This window comes from Sardina pilchardus, chromosome 5 (assembly GCF_963854185.1).
Source record: "Sardina pilchardus chromosome 5, fSarPil1.1, whole genome shotgun sequence".
NCBI classification, from domain to species: Eukaryota; Metazoa; Chordata; class Actinopteri; order Clupeiformes; family Clupeidae; genus Sardina; species Sardina pilchardus.
In genome coordinates, this window is record NC_084998.1 from 15,983,449 (window position 1) to 16,007,226 (window position 23,778).

At 42.9% G+C, this 23,778-nt stretch overlaps 1 protein-coding gene across 2 annotated transcripts in view; it reads right to left on the reverse strand.

The window, feature by feature from the left end:
• gabrg2 (gamma-aminobutyric acid type A receptor subunit gamma2) overlaps positions 1-20,024 on the reverse strand; it is a 40,135-nt gene extending 20,111 nt beyond the window's left edge. For both annotated transcript variants that reach the window (XM_062535622.1, XM_062535621.1), the window contains exons 1-6: positions 19,905-20,024; positions 12,580-12,722; positions 9,071-9,138; positions 6,104-6,324; positions 5,516-5,598; positions 3,710-3,847 (exon numbers count right to left, since the gene is read on the reverse strand). In XM_062535622.1, coding sequence (XP_062391606.1) covers positions 3,710-3,847; positions 5,516-5,598; positions 6,104-6,324; positions 9,071-9,138; positions 12,580-12,722; positions 19,905-20,020 — 769 coding nt within the window. In that variant the 5' untranslated portion in view covers positions 20,021-20,024. The remainder of the gene's footprint in view (positions 1-3,709; positions 3,848-5,515; positions 5,599-6,103; positions 6,325-9,070; positions 9,139-12,579; positions 12,723-19,904) is intronic.
• Positions 20,025-23,778: the final 3,754 nt, after the last annotated feature.

Here is a 23,778-nt window from a genome sequence, read left to right on the forward strand (position 1 = left end):
CTCTCTCTCTCTCTCTCTCTCTCTCTCTTGCTCTGGTGCTCTCTCTCTATCACTGTTTATCTCTCTGCCTCTCACGCCTCTTATGTTGTTTCATGTTCTGAATCCTCTGTTTCTTTTTAGGTCCGCGGACTATTCATCTCGTGATCCTACAAAAGAGCCTGATCCGGCTTGATCTGCTGATCATCCAGCTGCCGGTGCCCCGCTTCCATGGCTTAACCCTTTCACTAGGCCACCAGGGTTAAATGTCCATTAGGACTCGCACACTGGACACTGCATCTCAGGGCTTTGTGTGTACCCTGGAATGACCAAGCATGGGCTTTCAATGAAAACTGCTGTCAATGTTTGTTTTGGTCAATGTTTGTTTCTTAGAAATAACAGAAACAGTGTTGTTCTTCATCAGTGGTCAGCACAGCACCTGGCTACAATCTGTTGGCGTGCGGTACTTTTTGGATTACATAATAGGTTGTTTCTTGAAAATGGACTCTCCACAGTACAATAATCGATGTTGAGTGGAGACGACGAGCAATGCACTGATCCCCAATCAGAGATTAGGAGAACTGCAGTAGACAGATAGCAGGGTATTTTTTCTCCCCTTTTCATATCAAGTAACCGGAGTTGTTTGGGTTGTGAGCAGGGCTGATCACAGATCAGTGACTTGGACATGTGCTGTAGGTAGGCAGGGGAGTCTCTGAGCTGCCGTGATGTGACAGCAGAGCCTCTGACACTGCCAGTGGATGGGGGAAAAGACACATACACACACCAAACACAAATACATGTGTGCCCACACACACACACACACACACACACACACACACACACAGAAACATACACACACACACACACACGTTTGCACACACACACACACACACACACACACACATTCACAAACAAAATCCAGCACAACCTCTTTTAAAAGCCACAGCTGCAGGGGAGCAGATGGCAGGTCATTTTTTTTCTTTCTTTTTTTGAGCAAAAGAGAGCGAGAGGGAGACAGAAAGAGAGAGAGAGAGAGAGAGAGAGAGAGAGAGAGAGAAGAGAGAGAGAGTAAAAGAGAGAGAGAGAGAGAGAGAGAGAGAGAGAGAGAGAAAGAGAGGGAGGATATGCCAGAATTTATCACTAGTTCGCATTTCAATTTGAAAACAAAAACAACAAGGGGAACTAATGCATTCTAAAAATAAATCTGAATTACATATTCCAGAATGGGCTTGTGAGTGAGCATGCATCAATTTGTGGCACGGACCATTAACCAAAAGGCCGGTGCTCTTGGGTCTTGATTAAAGCTCGCCACTAATTGGATTTGGCATCGGCCTCCTCTAAGGGTCTTTCGAGGTGCCCACAGAGGTTAGGTGCTGAGACCCATAAACCAGCGTCATAGAGACCATGTTTGGGCTTCAGCTATCAAAGCAAACACTGTTTATCAATACAAGAATCGCAGCTCGTCGCAGCTCGTCCCTTTAAGGAAATCCACCTTCACTGTGTGACATGTGACACAGCACAATGTTTCCAATAACTGAAAGGCAAAACACACCACATTCGAGGTGAGACTTACGGGGCAGCTACACCAGGCGCGTAACTGAAGCGTTCGTTTCAGTTACGTCTTCTTGGGATTTTATGCGTCGCGAACGGAATGCTTCAGTTATACGCCTAACTTCAGCTTCCCTATAACATTCAAGTCATGAACTAGAAAAGCACTATCCATTCATCCTCAACTTTTTTAGTTATCTTGTTTACAGACAGAGAAAACAAACAAACCCCAATGAAAACATAACCTCCTTGGAGGAGGTAATAATGTGACAACTTTTTCACTTCTGGTTGGATGCTTGCTACTGTTCATTTAATTGGCTTGGTCCCTGTACTTTGCACCAATGACAATGTAGTAGAATCTCATGTGTCTCTTGTAAATGTCATTCATCTCCTCTACCTCTCGACTGTCTTCAGCCTCCGAGGCTGGGGCTAACAGCCGGGCCGGCGCAGGTTAAACACAAACAGCAAACGGCGAGGGAGTCTGCAGCAGCGGCAGTAGCAGCAGCAGTAGCTGTTTCACATTGTGCCTTTGTTACACAGGGCTGAATATAAACAGGGCTGTCTGAGCCCACAGCTCCCTGATCAGACCTGAGAAGGAAACCTGAGCTTTATGGGACAATGAGCAGCCATTAAGAGGAGTGCCATCCAGGCATACATACAGGAGAGAGAATGAGAGGGAAGGAGATAGAGAGAGGGAGGAAGTGGGAAGCTACTCCAACTCATGGAAGATAGACAGGTTCATATGAACAAAGAGAGACAGAGAGAGAGAGAGACAGAGATAGAGATGTAAGGAGAGAGAGAGAGGTAAAGAGAGAGAGAGACAGCACAAAAGTAGAAATGGAAATAGTCGGAGAGGGAGAGATAGAGAGAATATCTCCTTAAGCAGCCGACGCTTCTAATTCCCAGCAATGGATCCATGCTAATGTCTGGGAATGGCCTGATAAGCCCATGTTGTTTGTCTGTCTGTCTCTGTCTGTCTGTCCGTCTGCGTTTATGTTCAAAACATAGTCAGCTTAAGCATGTGGACGCCGGCCAAGAGTAGACATCCTCTTCTCGATCGATACCCACTTAAAAGCAAATAGACCCCATAACTGTGATATCTCTTTTAAATCTTCCCTAATTTGTTCGCCCAACCAGTAAGGGCTCGGTGGCTGGTGGCATCCATTACACAATTTATTGTTTCTTTGGAAGTAAGTTTATCTGTAGTCTAGTCATTTGTTTGTTTATTTTTGTCTTTTTTTTTCCCGCTGGCCATTTAGGATGATGAATATAGCCAAGGGCCTAGTATTTTGTGCCATGATCAAACAGAGTGATTTAGAGGATGGCCTTTGAAGCCCGCGACTGTGTGGCATTTTTCTCTCTCTCTCTCTCTCTCTCTCTCTCTCTCTCTCTCTCTCTCTCTCTCTCTCTCTCTCTCTCTCTCTCTCTCTCTCTCTCTCTCTCTCTCTGCCACTGTAAGCTCCTGACAAATACAATTTATGGCACGAGGGAGCCAGCGGCGCTGCGCTGCGCCTTTTTTTGGCCCGCGCCCAGCTGAAGTAAATCCCCCCGGGCGCCACAGACACACATGAACACGTGCTCCGCACCCGCGTCTCAGCCACTCCCTCACCTCCCTCGCTCGCTCATTCGCTCGCCCGCCCGCCCGACGCCGCTACGGTGGTTGACGACGTGACTCGCTTGCTGGTTTGACAACATACACCCCCCCCCCCCCGCCCCACACACACACACCCCTCCATCCCCCCCGAGACCCCTGTCCTGCTTTTTGATAATAACAACACAAACCCTCTTAATCACTCAGTGAAACCAAGTCGTGCTTCTGGGATGCAGGTAATTGCAACAGTAAGTAGTCCAACGGGTGCGGTGTCTGCACATCATCAGTTGAGGAAGAGCCGTGCAATTATTTTCTAATTAATAATGTTTTCTAATCTTTCTAAATGATAATCTTTCTTCATGATAGGAATTTTTAGGGAAAATGTCCCAGCTCTATGGGTGGTGATGTGTGTGTGTGTGTGTGTGTGTGTGCGTGTGTGTGTGTGTATGTGTGTGTGTGTGTGTGTGTGTGTGTGTGTGTGTGTGTGTGTGTTTGAGTGTGTGTGTGTGTGTGTGTGTGTGTGTGTGTGTGTGCTTGAGTGTGTTTGTGTGTGTGTGTGTGTGGGGGGGGGGGGGGGGGGGGGGCTTATCTTACCTGAGACAGTCCTCACGATCTCGGAGGTGTTGCGGAGTCCCACGAAGGAGAACTGGTAGAGCCTCCAGGAGCGGATGTCTCCAACCTCCACGGAGCTCCTCTTCCACCTGTACACAATCTCCTCCTTTGGGTAGCCATCTTGGGTTAGCGTGTGATTAAAAAATAATGATGAAAAAAGAGAAGAGGCAGACCAATCAAACCTCCAATTTCCCAAGACAACCCTTCACACAAGACATTCTAGTGGATGGTCTTTATTGGATCTTGGGTTGATAGACTCATTTGTGATTGTTATATCTGTCTTTTTTTCCCCACCCTCGAATGTTAATTGGGGTTAAGGCAATGGTAATAAAGATGGACCTGAAAAGGGTGCGTCAGCAATTGCTGAGGGAATCTTAAACAGTGATTTAATACGAATAATGATTGACCTTGTGTCAAGTCTCTTTTGATCCCGGGCCAGCAAATAAGCTTTGGCAACTGCAAACGAAGTGCAGTGTGCAAATGTGAGGACTTTCCAAAGTGGAGGAGGGGTGCGGGCGAGGAACTTTAATGGGCTTCTTAATTGAACAACCCAAAGGCATCATCCACGAGGGGACATCCATGATGGACCTGGAAGGACAGTCCCCCCCCACCCCATGCCCAGCGACCCGCCCTACAGCCACATTACAGCAATTTCATCTGTCCACAGGATATGCTTTCATAATGGATTCTTGATTCCAATGGCCAATTTGGTCTTGAATATGGGCCCTAAAACTTGTCAGAGGCCTTTCCATGGGCAACTCTAAAGAAATGAAAATGCCACAAAATAAAAGAGAGAAATAAATAAAAAAAATAAATAAATGCAAACCAATGCATTGAGTGGAGTGGGATGCACAGAGCCAAGAGTCAGTCCTCTCTGAGCCCTTCAGGGCCGCTGCATGCAAACTCCACTCATGTCATCCCCAGGAGACTCGCCACGGTGCTCATCAATTTTACATGTCTTTTTTTTCCCTCTCTCGTATTCCTTCCTCACACACTTTCTCCCTCTGCCTCACACTCTCTTTTCTCCCTTTTTTTTCTCCCCCGATTCGGGCGAATCCGTGGCTATTTAAGGAGCTCTCTCCGTGGGGCTGGCTCCTGTGGTGAGAGAACGCTGCATCCAAGCAGCCAAAGCACCACAAAAAAAAGCCCTCTCTGTCTCCTGAAACTGAAACTAGTGGCTGGATTGTGAACTAGAGAAGAGAGAGAGAGAGAGAGAGAGAGAGAGAGAGAGAGAGAGAGAGATTGAGAGGGAGAGAGAGAGGGAGTGAGAGATTGAGAGAGGGAGATAAAGGGCGGAGGAGTGCGACCAAAATAATCTTCATGTCTGTGTGCGCTCCGAATAAGAAAGCAAGAGAGCTCTTCTTATTTTCTCCCACAATATCTGTGTTAAACATTGGCAGCAAAACAACCCGTCTCTTTTTGTCTGTTTCTGTGCTTACCAGCATGTTCTGTTACTGTGTGTGGCTGTTCTATTTAAAGAAAGGCAAAGAAAGCGTTAAACTAGTGAATTGAGGTTGAAATGAGAGAGAGAAAACGAGAGACAGAAACAGAAAAAAAGAGAGATAGGGGAGGGCATAAAAAGAATGTGAGAGAGGGAGATAGAGAGAGGGGGGAGAGAGCGGGGGGAGAGAGAGATAGTGAGAGAGGGAGAGAGAGAGAGAGCGAGAGAGAGAGAGAGAGGGGGGGGGAGGGAGTGAGCTGGGAGAGAGAGAGAGGAAAAAAGAGAGAGAGAGGGAGAGAGGGAGAGAGGGAAATAGAGAGTGGAGGAGAACATATGGGCAGACTTACAGCTTGAGAACTCCAGGGGACAGGAGTGCTCATCCATTGGAAAGTTGTTCAGTTTAAGTTGGCACTCGGCATCTATAGTCAACCTACAGTCAGAAAATTACCTCTCAGTAGCAGGCCAAGTCTTATCCAATCACTGGCCATGAACACTCACTTCACATTACACCGGGCGCCTACCAATTAAACAGGCAGAGAGAACGCAGCCAGCATGCATGGCTCTGACTCCAAGCTGCACACTTCAGCAAGATTAATTACTCTTTTATAAACATTGTGTCTAATCAACTATGCCCAGTGTGTTGTGTAAGGCTCAGCTATTTATAAACAGCACGTTACATTCCATATGTTTATGCCACCAGTATAGATCCTGCATGACAAATGAACCTATCCGCACATGTCACAACATTATGGCAGCTCAGTTAAGCAAAGGTGAAAAATAATCAAATAGATTGCTGCATCATGTACACTTGTGATGGCCATAAATGTATTTGAGCCTAATGACTGATCATTTAATAATACAATGTTCATCACTGGCTAATGCGTCATCTTCAAAATGTCAGACACAGGCGCCATCTTGGCATATGATTACCATACCTTAGGGTGTAAAGTATGCGTCCATCATTCCAGATCCTCAACATCCTATTGGGTGTAGTGATCCAGTGGGCGTCGGCCTTCTTGGAGTTGCGGAAGAACGTGTCGGGGATCCAGATCTTGCCGACCATGTTGCTGTTCAGGCGGAGCACCTTCATGGTGCTGTTGAACTTCAACCGTCTGTCATACCAGGTCTGGGCAAAGAAAATGTCGATGGTGTACTCCTGTATAACAGAGAACAGTTATGTGTTACCAAGTGCCCTCTTGCCACATTAGAAAAAGAAAATACATTTGGAAAAAGAGTGTGTCCAAAACTCAGAAACACCCTGACAATTATTTTTCAGGCATAAGAATACCCTTTTCAAGTTGCCATCTCTCCTACAGTGGCAGTTCAAGAGAGTCTGTCCTTGCATAAAATACTACTGTGTACCAAGCGCTTTTAACCACATTACCAGAGCTGGGGAAGAGGGGAACCTATTTCAGTTCAAAATGATCATTGTGACCTGTAGGCCCGAGTGACAGTGCAAAGGCGGATAAAAAAAAGTGGGGCGAACTAAAGCCTCCGCACCACATGGTCTTGTAGGTGCTGTGTTGATAGAATCCTTTCTCGGAGGAAGACGGGGCATTTAATCCCCTGTGCAAATGAAAGCACGCAGCTGAAACGAGCCGTGTCGAGGCAAGCAACCTGCAACCTGAGAATTAAACGCTGCGAAAAGGCCAATTACGTGGAGGCCTCCTGTTTAGCAGTTGACATTCTCCCAACTCCAGGGCCTCATTACAGCGAGCCCACTACCCTGCCATTACCAGTCACAGACTAGTGCGGGAGGGATGGGAGAAATAGGGGAGAGTCACACACACACACACACACACACACACACACACACAATTTCTCTTTTCCCTTCTTTCCCTTTTTCTTTCTTTCTTTCCTTCTTATACACACAAGCACAGGTACACAGAAACGCTCTGTCATTCTTTCTCTCTTTCTCTTTCTCTTTCTCTTTGTCTCTGTCACAGTCAACCAGATCAGGGCCAAAACAAAGGCGTGTGCCGACAAAGGTGTTCCAGGTGAATGCATTTTCTCTGAACTTTTAAAACTGAACATTTTTTGTGCAAACGTTTGAGCTCATTAGATATAGATGGCAACCAACCGTTCGAAGAGAATTCAAAGTGAAACGAAATAACCGTTTCAGAACGCTTGCGAATGTTTGCCCGTTGTTGCTATTTTGAACGTCCCACTGTTGTGTCGCTGGCTGCTCTCTGGGTTTTATTTAATAATTCTGGCACAAGGAAAGCCCTGGAGTTCAAAGTGAAGTGCCGCTTTTAGAAAAAAAAAGACAGAAAGAAAAATCCTGGGATTTGTGTGTGAGAGGACAGAAGCATTAATAATTTACTTTTCTACAGAGCTTAGCCAAGCAATAAAACCCAAATCCCCACCAAAGTGTCACAGACCCGGCTACAATCAACACATTCACTTTTATTCGCTGGAGTACATTTTTTTATCGCAGAAAACCAAAGGCTTGTGATGGGCACCAACTGCCTTTTCATTTTTTTTTTCTAAAGCACTGACACACACACGCATACAAATGCATATTCTCTCTCTCTCTCTCTCTCTCTTGCTCTCTCTATCTCTCTCTCACTCACACACACACACACACACACACACACACACACACACACACACTCTCTCTCTCTCTCTCTCTCTCTCTCTCTCTCTCTCTCTCTCTCTCTCACACACACGCACACACAAGATCAAAATTGACTCCCAGCCCTGACATTCCAGCCAAAAGAAAATGTCTATTCCGCAGCCGACTGAATATCAAACATCCCTCTCAGAGAAGACAGCAGTGTGCATCACAAAAGCACAAAAAACGCAAATACTTTTATAAAGCTAAAGAAAAACAAAAGAAAGATGTCAGTACAAAGTGTGCAAGTTGTGTTCACACATTTACCAGATTCTGCAAAAACAAAGAGAGCATTAGCCTCATGCTGAGTAGAAACACTCTCTAACGTGCGTAAATATGTGCGTCATGAACGCCCGCATTACATTAACTGCCATTCGGGGGGACTGCAGTGTTAGAGAAGAGTGGTTCAGTAACCTAAGGTTTGTGCAAAATCCCCCTACTCCTTCCTCCAAATCCCACCCACAGTCCCCATCTGAGCCAGTTAGAGTGCAGGCTCAAGAGTGATTAACAATGAGATCAAAGAGCTGACTATTTCCTACCCTTGTGACGGTAGCAACCATGCATACACTTTTGGCTAAGGCAGTTTTTTTCTCTCTCCTTCTTCTTAGTATCAGTCGCACTTGGCAGTAATTGAAAAGGGGTGAGAAATGGATTAACATTGAAATTGGAACCTTAGTCAGGAATTTCTCTCCAACCACCACCACCACCACCCTCACTGGTGGGGGGAGGAGGAGGCGTCTTGGGTGAACTCCTGAGGCAGAGGAGACCCACTAATCTCGCAATATTCATCCCAGTCTATTTATAGAGGCCAGCTTAACTGGGATGCACTCCTTGTAAATAGGCCTCAGCAGCATCCTGAGGATGAGCCCCTCTGCCAGGTCTCATTCTTGCAACGGCACCAAACTGTGAATGCAGGCATCAATCAGTGAATAATGAGACAAACTGCGGAAAATCCAATATCATTTCCAAGTGTGGAGCACTTCTGAAATAGCATGCACGGCACGCGCATCCATCTCTCTGGCAACAAAAAAGAAGCTTCTTCTTCTGACATGCCCATATTCACAGTTTTAAAAATAACAGTTGCCATTGTGTTGTTACAATACAACCAAACATTCCATTTCACTGTAGCTCATTGCTGCAAATCAAAACCCTGCTCAGACTGATACAATACCCACAAACTGATTTGTCATCACTAATTGTAAACAATGCAGTGGTCATTTTTGTGCAGTTTGTTCTGTATATCGTCAACACATGAAGACATATCTTGATAGAAATGACTGTAACTTACCATGTTGATAGCATTTACTGGGCCGATGCTGTTGACAAACATGTCTGTGTGAATCACTGTGGGCTTCACTGAAAAAGGACAGAGACAGGGAAGCCGTTATGCATGTTCAGCCCTAATTCGTCTACATACTATACTGTCATTCCACTTTCATCACATTCCCATTACAAAAAAGGCACACAAGCACACACAGACACACACAGACACACACAGACACAAACAGACACACACACACACACACACACACACACACACACACACACACACACACACACACACACACACACACACACACACACACATACACACACACACCACACGGTGCACCACACATTCGTCCTGTTGAGGCACCGTGTGGTGTGTGTGTGTGTGTGTGTGTGTGTGTGTGTGTGTGTGTGTGTGTCTGTTTGTGTCTGTGTGTGTCTGTGTGTGCTTGTGTGCCTTTTTTTGTAATGGGAACAGGATTGGGAAATGGCTACTGGTCAGAATCAACTGGTAGAGTAAGGTGCTAAGAAGACCATAGCAATAGGTTCCTTGCATAGGGAACACTGGTGAAATCAGTATCCCATATGAATGAATGAATGAATGAATGAATGAATGATGGGAATCAATGTACAACTTATTGTAGGTGTAACTGCTTCTGTCAATATAACATGGATGCTTGTACTAATTGAAATTCATCTGAAAACAAATGGCATTATTTAGATTACATAAGAATGTGTGTCCCGGGTCAGTGGCATCATGGGAAATGTAGTTTAATTTGCTTGGTGCCAGCTGAAGGATGACAAATACTCATGGTGGAGTAGCCTGACAGCTTGATGTCAGGCGGGGACATCATGCAACTTGAATCAGTCCCATTCAATGTCAACGTGAGCTGTTTATCCACCGTACTGTGCATAGTAGCAGACACAGTAAAATAGTAGAGCTTTTTACATCAATCCTGCATTGATTCATGCATACGACAGACACAACGCACACTCAACATCAGACACAAGCCCCACAGTCCTCCGTCAACTAAGGCCTTGACATGTAGGTTACGGGGAAAAGAGGCTTACATCTTATTCTCATGTCAGCCTAATACGTAAACACAACAGGATAGCAAAGTATTACTCTTTAATCACAAACTCTTGTCACAATTCATTGTGTTTTCCCCCCCTCTTTGGTTGAAGCGCCCTCGCAGCTATGATGACATGAGTCATGGGGCTAAGCTATCCTCTCCATATAACAAACATATCAAGGCCGCACACATGCGCTCCCCAGGTAGCCATCAACGAGACAAAGGTATCATGCGGCTAGGCCTGACTGTAAACTCTTCTATTCAAACAGAGCATTTCATATAGAAAAGAAAACAATAAAAAACTGCATAATATGAGTGGTATAAATAGTAGCTCCACAGATATGTGTAGCGAAGACATAAGTGACTCATACTGTACGTCCACAGAAATATTTTCGGAGCTTGGAAGTCTATCAGTGAGAGGCAGCAATTAAGAGTTGTCGTTCAGCTGTTCTGCCTCAATAAATAAATCATGGACATGCATCTGCAAGCCTCCGCAACTGCCTAGATGAGTACATGTACATGAATTTTAAATCAAACACTTATCGTGTCTATGTAAATGACCTGCAGATTGATAATCGATATATTGGGGGGTTTTTTTATGACATCCCTACAGAACTCTGCAGCCATTAACTTCTCTTTCCTTTGCTACTCTACTTTGTAAGTGCACCCACACATGATTTGTTCATTGGAGCTCCTCGTGACTTAGCCGACGATGCTACGCCCTGAAAAAGACAGCTGCATGCAGCATATTTGTCATGTTCTCCAAAAAAGCCCCTGAGACACGTTAATGTTCCCCAAACGACTACGGAACAGCGGTGATCTGCAGTTCACCACTGCATGGGTCTGTTAGACACGCTCTTCAGGCTGAGTCTCACCGGGATACACTGGCACGCATCTGTCACGCGCACTCTGAGATGCATATTAGCACGTAATCAAACCACTGTGTAAACATGGAGAGACAATCCTGTTTTACTTGAGACCGCTGGTAAATATCACACTTCTACTTGAACATCATACTTGAATCATACATGAATATCACACTTGAACATCAGAACCTGAGTAGGCCTATATGTAGCTTCATACAGAAATCTACTATTCCGAAAACATCAAGTACTCTCTCAGTGAAGTCAGTGTTTGTGTGTACAGTATGTTGGGGGTGATTGTAAGAGTGTCAGCCATCACAAACTCTTGAAATAAGAATAAATTGATAAACTATTTTTCATCAAACTTACAGTATAGTTATAAGTGAAAGATAGTGATGAGATGCAATACAGTTGTACCCAGTTTAAAGGGATATTCCGCCATTTTTGGAAATACGCTCATTTTCCACCTCCCCTCGAGCAAAACAGTCGATATTTACCTTGTTCCCGTTCATCCAGCCATTCTGTGAGTCTGGCGATACAACTTTTAGCTTCAGCCTAGCATAGATCACTGAATCGGATTAGACCATTAGCTTCTCGCCTGCTAGCTTCATGTTTAAAAGTGACTAATATTTCTGGTAATTTTCCCATTTAAAACGTGTCTCCTCTCAAGTTAGAAAGTGCAATAAGACCAACTGAAAATGAACCCTGCCGTTTTTCTAGGCTGATTTGACATGGAACTACATTCTCATCTGGCGTAATAATCAAGGCAACTTGCAGCTACTGGCACTACTACTGCTTGATGTCTATGGGGACTATTTTCAGATGCTGCGTACGATATCACTGCGCCTATGGTACGTTTGCAAGTTGCCTTGATTATTACGCCAGATGAGAGTGTAGTTCCATGTCAAATCAGCCTAGAAAAACGCCAGGTTTCATTTTCAGTTGGTCTTATTGCACTTTCTAACTTGAGAGGAGACACGTTTTAAATGGGAAAATTACCAGAAATATTAGTCACTTTTAAACATGAAGCTAGCAGGCGAGAAGCTAATGGTCTAATCCGATTCAGTGATCTATGCTAGGCTGAAGCTAAAAGTTGTATCGCCAGACTCACAGAATGGCTGGATGAACGGGAACAAGGTAAATATCGATTGTTTTGCTCGAGGGGAGGTGGAAAATGAGCGTATTTCCAAAAATGGCGGAATATCCCTTTAAGCATTTTTACCCAGTTCAAGCTTTCTCAGATTTCTCACAAAAAATGGAGGATGGCAGACTTGTATTCTACAGAGCCAAACATCTTTTCAAAGAAGGTATAACTTATGTTTCAACTTACCTGATTATTTTGTTCTACAGCTAGTACAGTTATTTAGTACAGTAAGCAAACATTGTCCATTTGAGCCACTATTGTATGGTTGCTTGTGGTTGGTTTATGATTCAGCTTTGTATTTTTAAAGCCTGTTTCGTCATCCTATGTGTAGTTGTAAGCCTCTCCCCATTTATTTGGATTGGAGCCTGATTTTGATTGCCAATAATTGCTGTCTGAAGGCATTGCCAAGATGGCGGCAGAGTGCCCGTGAAAACTTGCACCTACGTACCTCCAATGTCAGGCCGCAGCTTGTTGTCGTAGCCATCGAGCAGGCTGTTTAAGATGTGAGTGACATCACTCTCGTAGACTTTGGGTGTCAGCACCCAGGTTTTGTTTGCAACTTCATCGTCATCATTCTCACTTTGGAGGGAACTGCCAAGAAAAAACAAAACAGTAGCATATGCTCTGCATTAGCCATGGCAAAGCCATAGAGTTTCATGAGGAAAAATTAAAACATTGTAAACAGTTCCACTGTGCACAGTTGGCATGTCTAATCCCAGTTATACAGCCATGTATATTGTAGCAAACGTGTATTGCATAGGTGATATATAGCAATGCAAAAGCATTATATAACACACATTGAGTATCTCACACTCTTTACTTTGCTTATGTTCAGCAGATGTTTGAAACACTTGACACTTGCTTTTTAAAACTCACATAGAATATGATGAAGCACATTATAAAAGTCCTGCCTTGCCCTATGATAAAATCTCATGAATTATAAACGACAGAATGCACATACATTTGCTTCTTGGTGCCACAATAGATACTGATGATGTGGCGAGTACAGTGCAGAGAGAGAGAGAAAGAGAGAGAGTGAGAGAGATAGAAGACATGCCTGTGTCCTTGTTAAATACGTCCCTTCATGAAACATTGATCGATGTTTTGTTTTAAATGGCCACGTCCTGAATTGCCCCCGCAGAGATACAACAGAGAAGGAGAGAAGAGTGGACCAGACACCGGAGTAGTAAAGTAGCCACACCTTGCGGAGATGTCTCCCCGCATTACAGATCCGTGGGAGTGCCCTAATGAATATTTCCTACGTCCTCCCTGCCAGGGCCTCCTCTCAGTAAATGGCATGGTGTATAAAGTGCTTTGGAGAGACAGTGAGCAGAGCAGCAGGAGCAGTGCAGTAGAAGACTCGCATACAATAATAATGCCACATTAGGGAGAGAGGGGGGGGAAGTACTTCCCTTTGAACTGTAGAGTGGAGATTTTATTTTATTCCCATTGGACGGCAATGAGTTCCACAACACCCCAAAGATGCCCTCTTGGGGGCATTATACTGTAAATGACAAAACTAATTCAAATCTTCATCTCCGCGCAAATCCCCACAAACGGGCATACTAATCATCAGAGTAGTCTTTGTGGCGAATCTCCATGTTGTTATGCAGATCTATACATTGGCCGCCATTGTCATCTCAGCGTACAGTAGACTGGGCCTTATTCTAATATGCAAGGGAAGGGAGGCAGGCGTGCTTCATACAATGTGTCTGAAGATGTAGCACATGTGCACAGAGCTGAACAACATTTTTGCTTTGCTGCCAAACAGAATGCTTCAAACTGGCAGAGCTATTATGAAGAAAGACGGAGAGACAGAAGAACAATAAAAGATAGGACTAAAGGGAAAACGTGATAAAGAAAGAAAGAAAGAAAGAGAGGGATAGAAAGAAAGAGAAAGAGAGAGAGAGAGAGAGAGAGAGATAGAAAAGAGAGACTGAAGCCCCAATTATTCTTTGTGCAGCAGACAGTAACCATGGAATCGGGAGAAAATCGAAAAGAAAAAATCCTTGAGAACATGTGATGGAGAAAAGCAAAGGCTCAACACAACACTCTACTGGAAGTTTGCACTGAACTCCAACACCACACAGAACTGAAAGCCACAAAGACAGAGGGTGATAGTGCAGCTCTCTGATGGCTTTCCTGTGTACTGGGGTATGATGCAGCCCTATCTTATTTTGACCCCTCAGTCTTTTCCAGATCCCAGTAAGTGCTTCAGAGGACTGGGCCATTAATTCTTCATTGTTTCTCCGTCTTTCAGAGGTGAGTTGTCCATTTAATGCGTCTGGGTGGACACACTCTAAGCACCTCTACGCACAAAACTACAACACTCTCACCATCTACAGGCTGCAGGAGTTGCAGTATCACTTTGGGTAAGGACTGCCACATGATTATGACACTTTACAACTGAGAAAGTGAGAGTCATTTTAGTGTATTGCTATATTAGACTTTGCCACTTTGTGTGGTATATGGTTCATTTCTATTTTAGAGTCTTTTGGCCAAGGCACTATGCGCCTTGCATTTTTTGTGAGTACTACACATACTTTACTATCTGTTACTGTACTGTTTAATGCATGATGTATCTTATGTTCCCATTATAATTGTATGGATATGCGTAAAACACTATTTTCCCAGTATGTTCCACTCTGGGTAAGGGCCCTAGGTGAAAATGAGCCTTGAAGGCTAGACATACTGTAGCATTACAACTACTACCAAAAACTATTTACCAAAATAAAGGTCCTGCAATGTAGCGGAAATTGGTATACGAGGGGGGGTGGGGGGGTACGTCAACAGTGTTTAGGTGGTGAGGTGAGGTGGGCATCCAAAAGGATCAGACTGGAAGACACTGAGCTGCAATGTCTAATGTGGAGCTGGTTACAGATACTGGTCATGGTAGAGGAACATGGTGGGTCATCGAAGGAAACGATTGGAGGGCTTCAACTATAGGGTAAAAGGTGAAGCAATGGGGCCCTAATATCAATGCTGGGCAACAGACACAAGCAACAAGCAAAGTCCTTTCTCACCAAAAACAGACTGAGGCCATTGTGATGTGTGGACGCATTGTGCTGCTGACCCACCAAGGTCTGTGCTTAGGATAGTGCTTGTGGTATTCAATTAGCTAAGTTCATGCATAGCAAATTTTGCTCATTGTCAGTTCCCCATCAATGAAATTAAGAGCCCCTGGGGTCTGATCTGAGACCTGCTGAGCATACTGTAGATGGGAGCTTTTTAGTAGGATGGCACTTGAGTCCTCAGCATAGAGTCTGACTCTGATATAATGCTGTGACCAGCAGGAGAGACTCACAGGTTTAGAGGAGTAGAAGAGACTGGAGATTATACTATAGGGGTGAGAATACGAGCAGAATTTTAAACTCAATACCACAGCTCTTTGTATTCCATTCGCTGTGCATTACAGAGTCAATGCCGATCCTAATGGACTGAGATGGATGGGTAAGATAGATACTTGATGAGTAGACGGGCGTCAACATTCCCAGTCAATTCAAGCTAGCTGACAAATGGAGGCCCTTTGACCAAGCAGGAAATAATGCTGCAGACTGCCATGTGTGAGGGAGCAAAACAATAATGTATCAGTGGATGAGATGGCATCCAGGGCCGATGACTCAAAGATACAGTACTCGGAAAAAAAGGTCTTGAATGTGATGTTGAAGTATCAAGGACATTAATGAGGTAAAACAGAAACTCAAAACCTGACAGCACTCGAGGAAGTGATGTCACTGAATAGGGCACAAGGGCAAATAATGATATCATACTGTATATAAAGATAACTTCAATTTCATTCCTTTTCACATTTGTCTACGGATGTGTTCCTTTGCCTCTCCTCCCCTGACTGACAGTGGCATCAACATGAGGCTCTGATGTAGAATAATGAAGCAAAACAAAAACAGCCTATCATGGCAAGGTTAACGGCCCACACAAGAAGCTGAACGCCATAAATTAAGAAGCGGGAGACCGGGGAGTAAAGAAAGCAAATTCAGATTCAGCTCGCTTCCAAAGACTTGTACTGTAGGTGCTACCAATCCATCTCTTACAGAGGAAGCTGTATAGTTAAATATAGCACTGTCTCAATGTATATACATGCACATGTTCTTACAACGACTCCAAAACAATAGGGGAAATCAGGCTGTGAGAGCCAAATATAGGCCTCAAAGTGCCAGTGCCACAGCCCAATGCTTCCCCTCCCATGCTTTAGAGAAGATGGCCTTATATCTGAGGAAGAAAACCTCCACATTAACCAATAACTCAGTGATCCGAAAGATCAGCAGCCATTTTTAGATAAAAGGATAGAGGACGTTTATTTTCATTCTTGTGCTGCACACAGATCCTGCAATTTCCTTCTTCCACATAAATAATTTTGCTCGGACCTTGCACTGTAAGACTAAGTACAGATGTATAAAACAGTAGCCTGCCATAGAATAGAGGCTCTTCCTCAGGATGCGGCTCTTAACGGACATGCCAGTTGACCTGTAATGGCCTCTAATTCCCTAATTAGCTCTATCTCTCTCCACAACTCCATTACAGACCGGCTAAACACAATTTGTTCAGGAATGGCACAGTGGACTGATTTGAGCAAGGTGTTGATGCATTTATGAGAGGTGTGAGGAGCATTTCAATATCAGTACACAACAAATCTCCAAGAAATGTTGCAGTCAGCACATTTCACACAGGCCACACACAGACTTAATGAGTGGGGGAATGTCAGACAGATACATGTCTTCTGATTAAACACAACATTTGGAAGGTCACAGTCAGGAAAGAGTAAAGAGAAGTATGTGTAAGTAACAAACAAACAAACCCTACTGTACTTACTTCAGTCTTACATGTCTATAACATTCTTAATCCGTTATATATCAAGGAATATCTTTCAATTAGTTTACATGTCCAGTACAGTGAAGTTGTAAAGATAAAACATATTAACAACTTGGACAACTTTAAGAAGTAAACAACCCCAAAACAGAGTCATGTTTAACATAATAGACACAAAACATACTGTAATATGTCACTCACAGTTTACTGAGAGGCTATAGTCACTGCCACAGCTTACATACACTAAGAATGTTGAAAGAATTTCTGTGATCTCCCCCACTAGCATACTGTCACTGAAAGTAACTGTCCTTGGGCACTACTATTCAGCTTATGAGATTTCAACATATACCCAGACCCTTATAGATAGACAGATATGCACAGGTCTCTGAATGGACCTAGATATTTTTCACAACATGATTGTACAACATGGTGATTTTACCTGCTGAAGGATTATCATCATTACATGATCTTACAGGATGGATTTGGAATCAAGGTTAGTACCTTAACATGCACCTACTGTAGATAAACATTAAGTATAGTATAATTAAAGACTTGCATTAGTACACTGTAATAAGGGAAGTTCAAATGAAGTTGGATCAGTATACTACTGTACACTCTCTGTGATTGCCCATAGAAAAGAGTCAGCAGCACTGACTCATGTGTATGGCTCCTTTGAACTACAGTCAACGCTAGCCAAAGTGAAAGACTTTGTCACCACAATTCTCTACGCCATAATAACACTACTACTACATCATCTTCAGACACACGGCCATTAAAGAGGAGGGATTTCTGCTCAAACAGCAAATGCTGAAAAACTCTCTGGACAAGCAGCAAGTTCTGAACACCGTTTTAGTGAGACGTATAGGCTGAGACACATGAGCACAAACAGGCTGTGTACACTCAATAGTTCAGGAAGAGAGATGCTAGGAACATTTGCTGTGATTCAGTTTGAGTGTTTCCCTGGCAGATCCAAATTATTCAGCTGAAGCAGCAGCAGCAGCTATGCCGAAAGCCAAAATGATTCTCTAAATTACTCAGTGTTGAACGCAGTGTCATCCAGGGTGAAAAAAAAATCAACTGTTTATGTAATGAAGACAATCACAACTAGTGTACAAGACTGCCACTGCCACAGTAAGGAGACTGTGTTGACGTTGTGACATATCTCAGGCTATTAGCGGAGGGATGTCTTCACAGAGGAGGCCTCAGAGTCCCTGGGAGAACAACAAGGCAGTTATTAGCACCTTTGCTCCTGCACTCTGTCTCTCCATGGATTTTGTTTATGCTCTGCTATGGCACAGCGTTGCACTCGTGCCAAGAGAAAAAATGCTTGCTATCCTTTCCCCCCCACAAGCAGCACTGATGTGATGGATTCTAGACAAACTACTGCCAATTCAACCCTGGAGCAAGTCAGCTGAAGAAGTGGATTAGGAACGGAGTTTATCTATCAGTCAAGGTACTGAGATCACCATGCTAATGTATTCACTCAAATCTGCTATACACTGTATCATTTAATTGTTAAGACCGCCTAATATTAAACAAATAACATAATTGTACTACCAACTTTATTACAATGTGTGCAGTCAACATAATGGCATAAATGCAATAGCTGTATCTGTCAAGGTGTTATAAGCAAGATATTATGAACATAACAAGTACATTCTATCATGACGTTAGGTCCCACGGGTTAGGCGGCCTACACATAATGGATCTGTTCTACACACATTTTTTTTATTATTATTATACGCTCCTGGATATACTGCCCCTCCTCTTCAAGTATTCATAATCTATCAAAACATTTGCACATTAAGCTCCAATAAACCTATATCTAGAAAACAAGTAATGCTATTCAAGTGATTCCGTATAGTTGAATTAGCATCGACTAGTTATTTAGCCCTCATTGAACATTCACCCTTGCCTACTCTGGGCTAGGCTTCAGGGGTTTGATCTAGGCCATGGTGATTCGTGGCCGCATTTTCAATGATGGAGGATTTCATGAAAAGAAGGGGGAAGACTGATGCACAACCCATTTATCCTCAGCACTAGGCAACTTTGAGTTCTTTAACAGAATCTGTTAATATCACTTGAGGTAGAGACTGACTGCTGCTCACAATTATTTTGCGCCTCTCCACAACACCAGTAGGTGAGCCTACCTTTTCGGGAGGACGGGATATATAAGCAATAAGGCGTTCCATACGCTATTTATTTGATGGCATAACACCTGCTTCAGTGGCAAACTCTTATTTTGAATATTATGTCAACTGGTCAAATCCTTTGGTTTATAACATAAACATCATATGAACTCTGAACAACCAAAAATGCAAGCAGGTAGGCTAAGGTATCCATAGTATTAAGCGGCGTTTGTAAGTGACAGGAAGTGTAGCCGACGGCTACAACTTTGCCTCTCCATACTGAATCATATTGAAACAGCAACAGCCACAGACACTAGTCGTATGTTAAAAAAAAGCTTTTGGGGATTACGTTTTACCGTATGCCATTATGTTCTGTGTTTTGCACTAGCAAATATTTGATGGCTACTGTTGATATCATGCTATCCTAGGTTCAGGGTTCCTCTATCCGCTATACACCCACAAAATATGTCTACGAACCCGGATGTCAGACGAACACACTTTTCATCTAATCGGATATTTCTGAAATCATAGACATTCCAAATATCTTACACTTGTCATATCTTATCACGCTTCATATACATCTCCAAAGCAATCGAATACCAACGGATCATCTGATGTGCGAAATGCCTTCGCTAACATAAGATTCTTATAGATACAGACGCCTTCTTAACGAACAGATTAGACGCGTTGTCCTTTACTATGAGAATATGTTGAATTGACGCAACCATTACAATGTAAAGCGGTTGAATGTCAGTTTCTTATTGTTATAAAGAATACATTTCAACAACATTTCAGTCAATTTCTGTCGGAGCCCGCTTACCTTGAAGGAAGATATACGATTAAAAACACACAGAGAAATATCTTGACTGGAAAGCCAGGTTTCAACATCGCAGTCGACCATTTACATGGTATATTTTCAGAGGCCAGGAACACCATCTTCTTTTCCTCTTTATTGCAGATGGACGTGTCCCTCTATTTACTGACTATCTTCGCTATGACACATTACGTACATACCAGCTCGCGTTATAATTCAGCTCCGAAAATCTGAATCCGTTACGCTGCTGCGAGGGCAGCCACTGAATTGATATAAAAGCCTCTCGGATATTTCATAAATATTTGGAAATAACATAAATAGAGACGCTCCGGAATACCCTAAAATCCAGCGGCTAGGAAATATATTGAAGCCTCAGTCTGAATGCAGATTATCGCTGGGGTCAAAGAGGAACCGATGCACGTTGCTGCAGCACAGATCAACACATGCGTGGTTTCATCGCGCGGCTTCAGAGCCAGGAGGAGATCAAGTAAACGTTAGGTCGCTGCTATTAATAAAACGGAGACCAAATAACAGCCGTTATTGTATTTTCTCGGCTGTAGATGTTGCTTATAATGTTGTAAATGAAAAATAACGCGATATAATGTTTTAACGTCTGTATAGAGTCCGTCGTTCATTTGTCCACACCACTCACATACCCAAGCAAAGCACCGATTCTGGTGTAAAACGCGTGACAAAATAGTCCACACAATGTGTAGAGGCGCAAGAAACGATCTCGCGTGTGAGTAAACTGGGATCAGATGTTTTATGTTTCAAGCAGCCATGTGTTATGAGAACATCAAGCCATTTCTAGCAATTGCTTATTATTATTATCGAGGCATGAGACGCCCCCAGGTTGTCAACGAAAAGGTTTCTACGCATGCATCAGAATTAATACATATTAAAATCGTTTGAGTACGAACACCATCCTTGACGTAAGCAAGGTTTTTTTGCCCTGTTGTTGAATGGTAGACATAAACACCCTTCTGTCAATGTTTCGAAATGCGCAAGTTTGTCATAATTGATCATTAACTTATTTGATCACCCCACAGCTTTATTATTGAACCGTCGTTGATGGTCATTCATTTGCAGCACATTGCTCCGACTACACATTTTGAGCATTTCAGTACCATGGAGAGCACCCGCACGCTATCCTTTCCATTCTCGTAAGGTTATCTTCTTTGGCGTGTATGTGCTAGCATCAATTCAGGCGTGAAATAGGCTATCATATGATTTATTGAACAAGCTTGACACAGACTTTTGTACCTTTTCCATCTCTCTTTTTTTTTTAATCTAGTTCTCAAACTAATGATTCAACACTAACACAGTTCTACTTATAATACAATATTCAGATGTGCAAGGCATATGATCAGTTCATGAAGATGGTTCCATAACTGATGTTGTCACTGGACATAGTGGAGGTAAGAGAGATTTAACGATACACAACACTACTTATTTTTACTAAACGAATGCACCCCCTTTGGTAAGTGCAGCCAGCGATACCAGCAAACTTGTCAACTATGTCAACTATGGTTGAGGAAGTGTCAGATGTGGGGAAGTCTGAATATTGTTTGTGCCGTAACAGTTACATGTCCTTGACATTCTTTTTAGCAACAAATGGACATAGAGTAAGTGTGTTAATCATACTGTTTAGTGTCAGACTTACCAAAAGTAATTTTCTAAGCCTACCCAAGACAGGCTAGCCTACATGGATATCTAGTTCTACTGTATGTATGTTTAGTTATTTATCAATATAGCCTTGATTTGCCTCTGGCATCAATCTGAATTTTGCAACTCAGAAATATGTTGGCCTCAGTAGTCTAAATCATCCTGACATTTGTGTAGCACCTCATCATTTTTACATTTCCGTGTATATAAATCCGAGAAGTTAAGTGTTGCACGAAAGTTGTGAGTGAGAATAAAAACTGCTGAACGGTAACAAATAGTGCGTGTCAAAAGAACTTACTCATCAAAAGTCAACACAACCAGATGTGCTACTTAGTAAATGAAAAAATGCTTTTGAACACTTTCACTGAAGTCCTCCAGGCTTTCATGCACCCAAACACACACACACACACACACACACACACACACACACACACACACACACACACACACACACACACACAGACTTGCACATTTGTTGCTGGAACTTTACATATATCAGGCGTAAGTAGCAAGTAGGAAGTACTCATGGTAGTAGTAGGCTATAGTAGTAATCCAGTTGACTCATGACCCAACCTATTGTAGTCCTTGCTATTTCATATAAGTTCTATATAAGTTACTTGTATAGTTTTATATGTATACTTTTATACTAACTAATATGTTTTCTAAATTTTGAAAAGCCCTTGTTGGAGGATTTAACATTGTGTTATAGATTAGCGATGACCAGATGGAAACGAAACTCTTATATAAATAGTTCATTGAATGAAGTATCACTTACAGGCTACGCATTCTTCTGAACATTTCGAATGCAGGAGCGGTGCTGTATATGTGCAGAGTAGGATGTCTTTGTTAAGCACTTTTATAATCACTTGTAGCACCCCAGGGCTAGATCGTCATCATTATAACAGTAATTGAAATGCTTAAGTAAGCCTTGTAGGCATATTAGTGACCACTTTCTCTGCAAACATTTCAGTCCAACATGTCGCTGCCCCGCAGACAATTTTAAGAGGCCAAAGTTGAAGTCGATTTGCCTCTAGCAAACCCTACAATGTCATGTTTTGGCAACTAAAACAGAGAAGTTTTGTTCTCCTCCCTAATTCATCCACCAACGGGCACTATATATTTGTGCAATTACAACATAATGGATTAGTTCTTGTTTACGTAATGTTACAACTTGTGCGTTTCCAGTGACCTGGAAAGTCAGTGGAGTACAAGTATAATTAAATGACAGTGCAGCAGTTCCAAGCAAACATGTTTGTGGTTGATGAACCAAGACTGGCCAACTCAAGAGTATAAACATAATTCTCCATCTTGTGTGGCTGGTTGAATTCTATGATATCAACAATGACAAAAATGGCAACAACATTAATAGCCAACCCTATTTTCAGATACACATTAATTAGGGTGTAATTATAAAGCAGACATACATTAATTATGGTGTAATTATAGTCTTTATATAGATGCCAACAATACAGACACACAACACACTCCTATAAGCACCATATTGCACATTATACAACAGTTAGATCAGGTCAAACAGTTTATTCATTTCTGATTTGACAAGAGGCCTTCCGTGAGTGGGGATGTCCTGGCTCAACTCCATTTGGAGTCGCCACTGCTAGTAATCACTCCACATTTGATACGCGGCAACCGTTGAACAGTAGAACTTCAACATGTTGATGATGTTGATGATGCGTTGTTGTCAGCATTAATTCAGCAATAATTAACGTGAGGCTGGCCAAACGTTGCATGTTATACATGCTACCTTACCTATCCAGCACAGTGAGTTAGCTGACTTAACAGACCACTCGAGAGGATTTAACAGAGACGTAGCAGCAGAGAGAATGTGTTTGGGCCTTGAGTCTGGGCCCAGTCTAGGGTGGAGGGTTCAGTGCGAGGCAGATTACATGGCTCCAGCCGGTGGCATTATTGCTGTACGTCTGCAGATTAAGGAGAGTTCTTGTAGATCACCTCAGGGTTATATAAAAACACTGGCACTGCATCTCCTGCTCAGCACCAACAGATTAACAAAGGGTTATCGTGATGAGCAGAGGGCTCGGTGACAGCATGTTATGATTGCTGAAAGTGTTTTTTTTTTTTTTTTTTTTAAAGGGAGATTTATTGTGATGTTTGAACTCTCTCACAGCTATGCAGCAGACAGTAGAGTTATACTGTTTGATAATCCACAGGTAAAGTAAACCAATGTGTATGTTTAGAG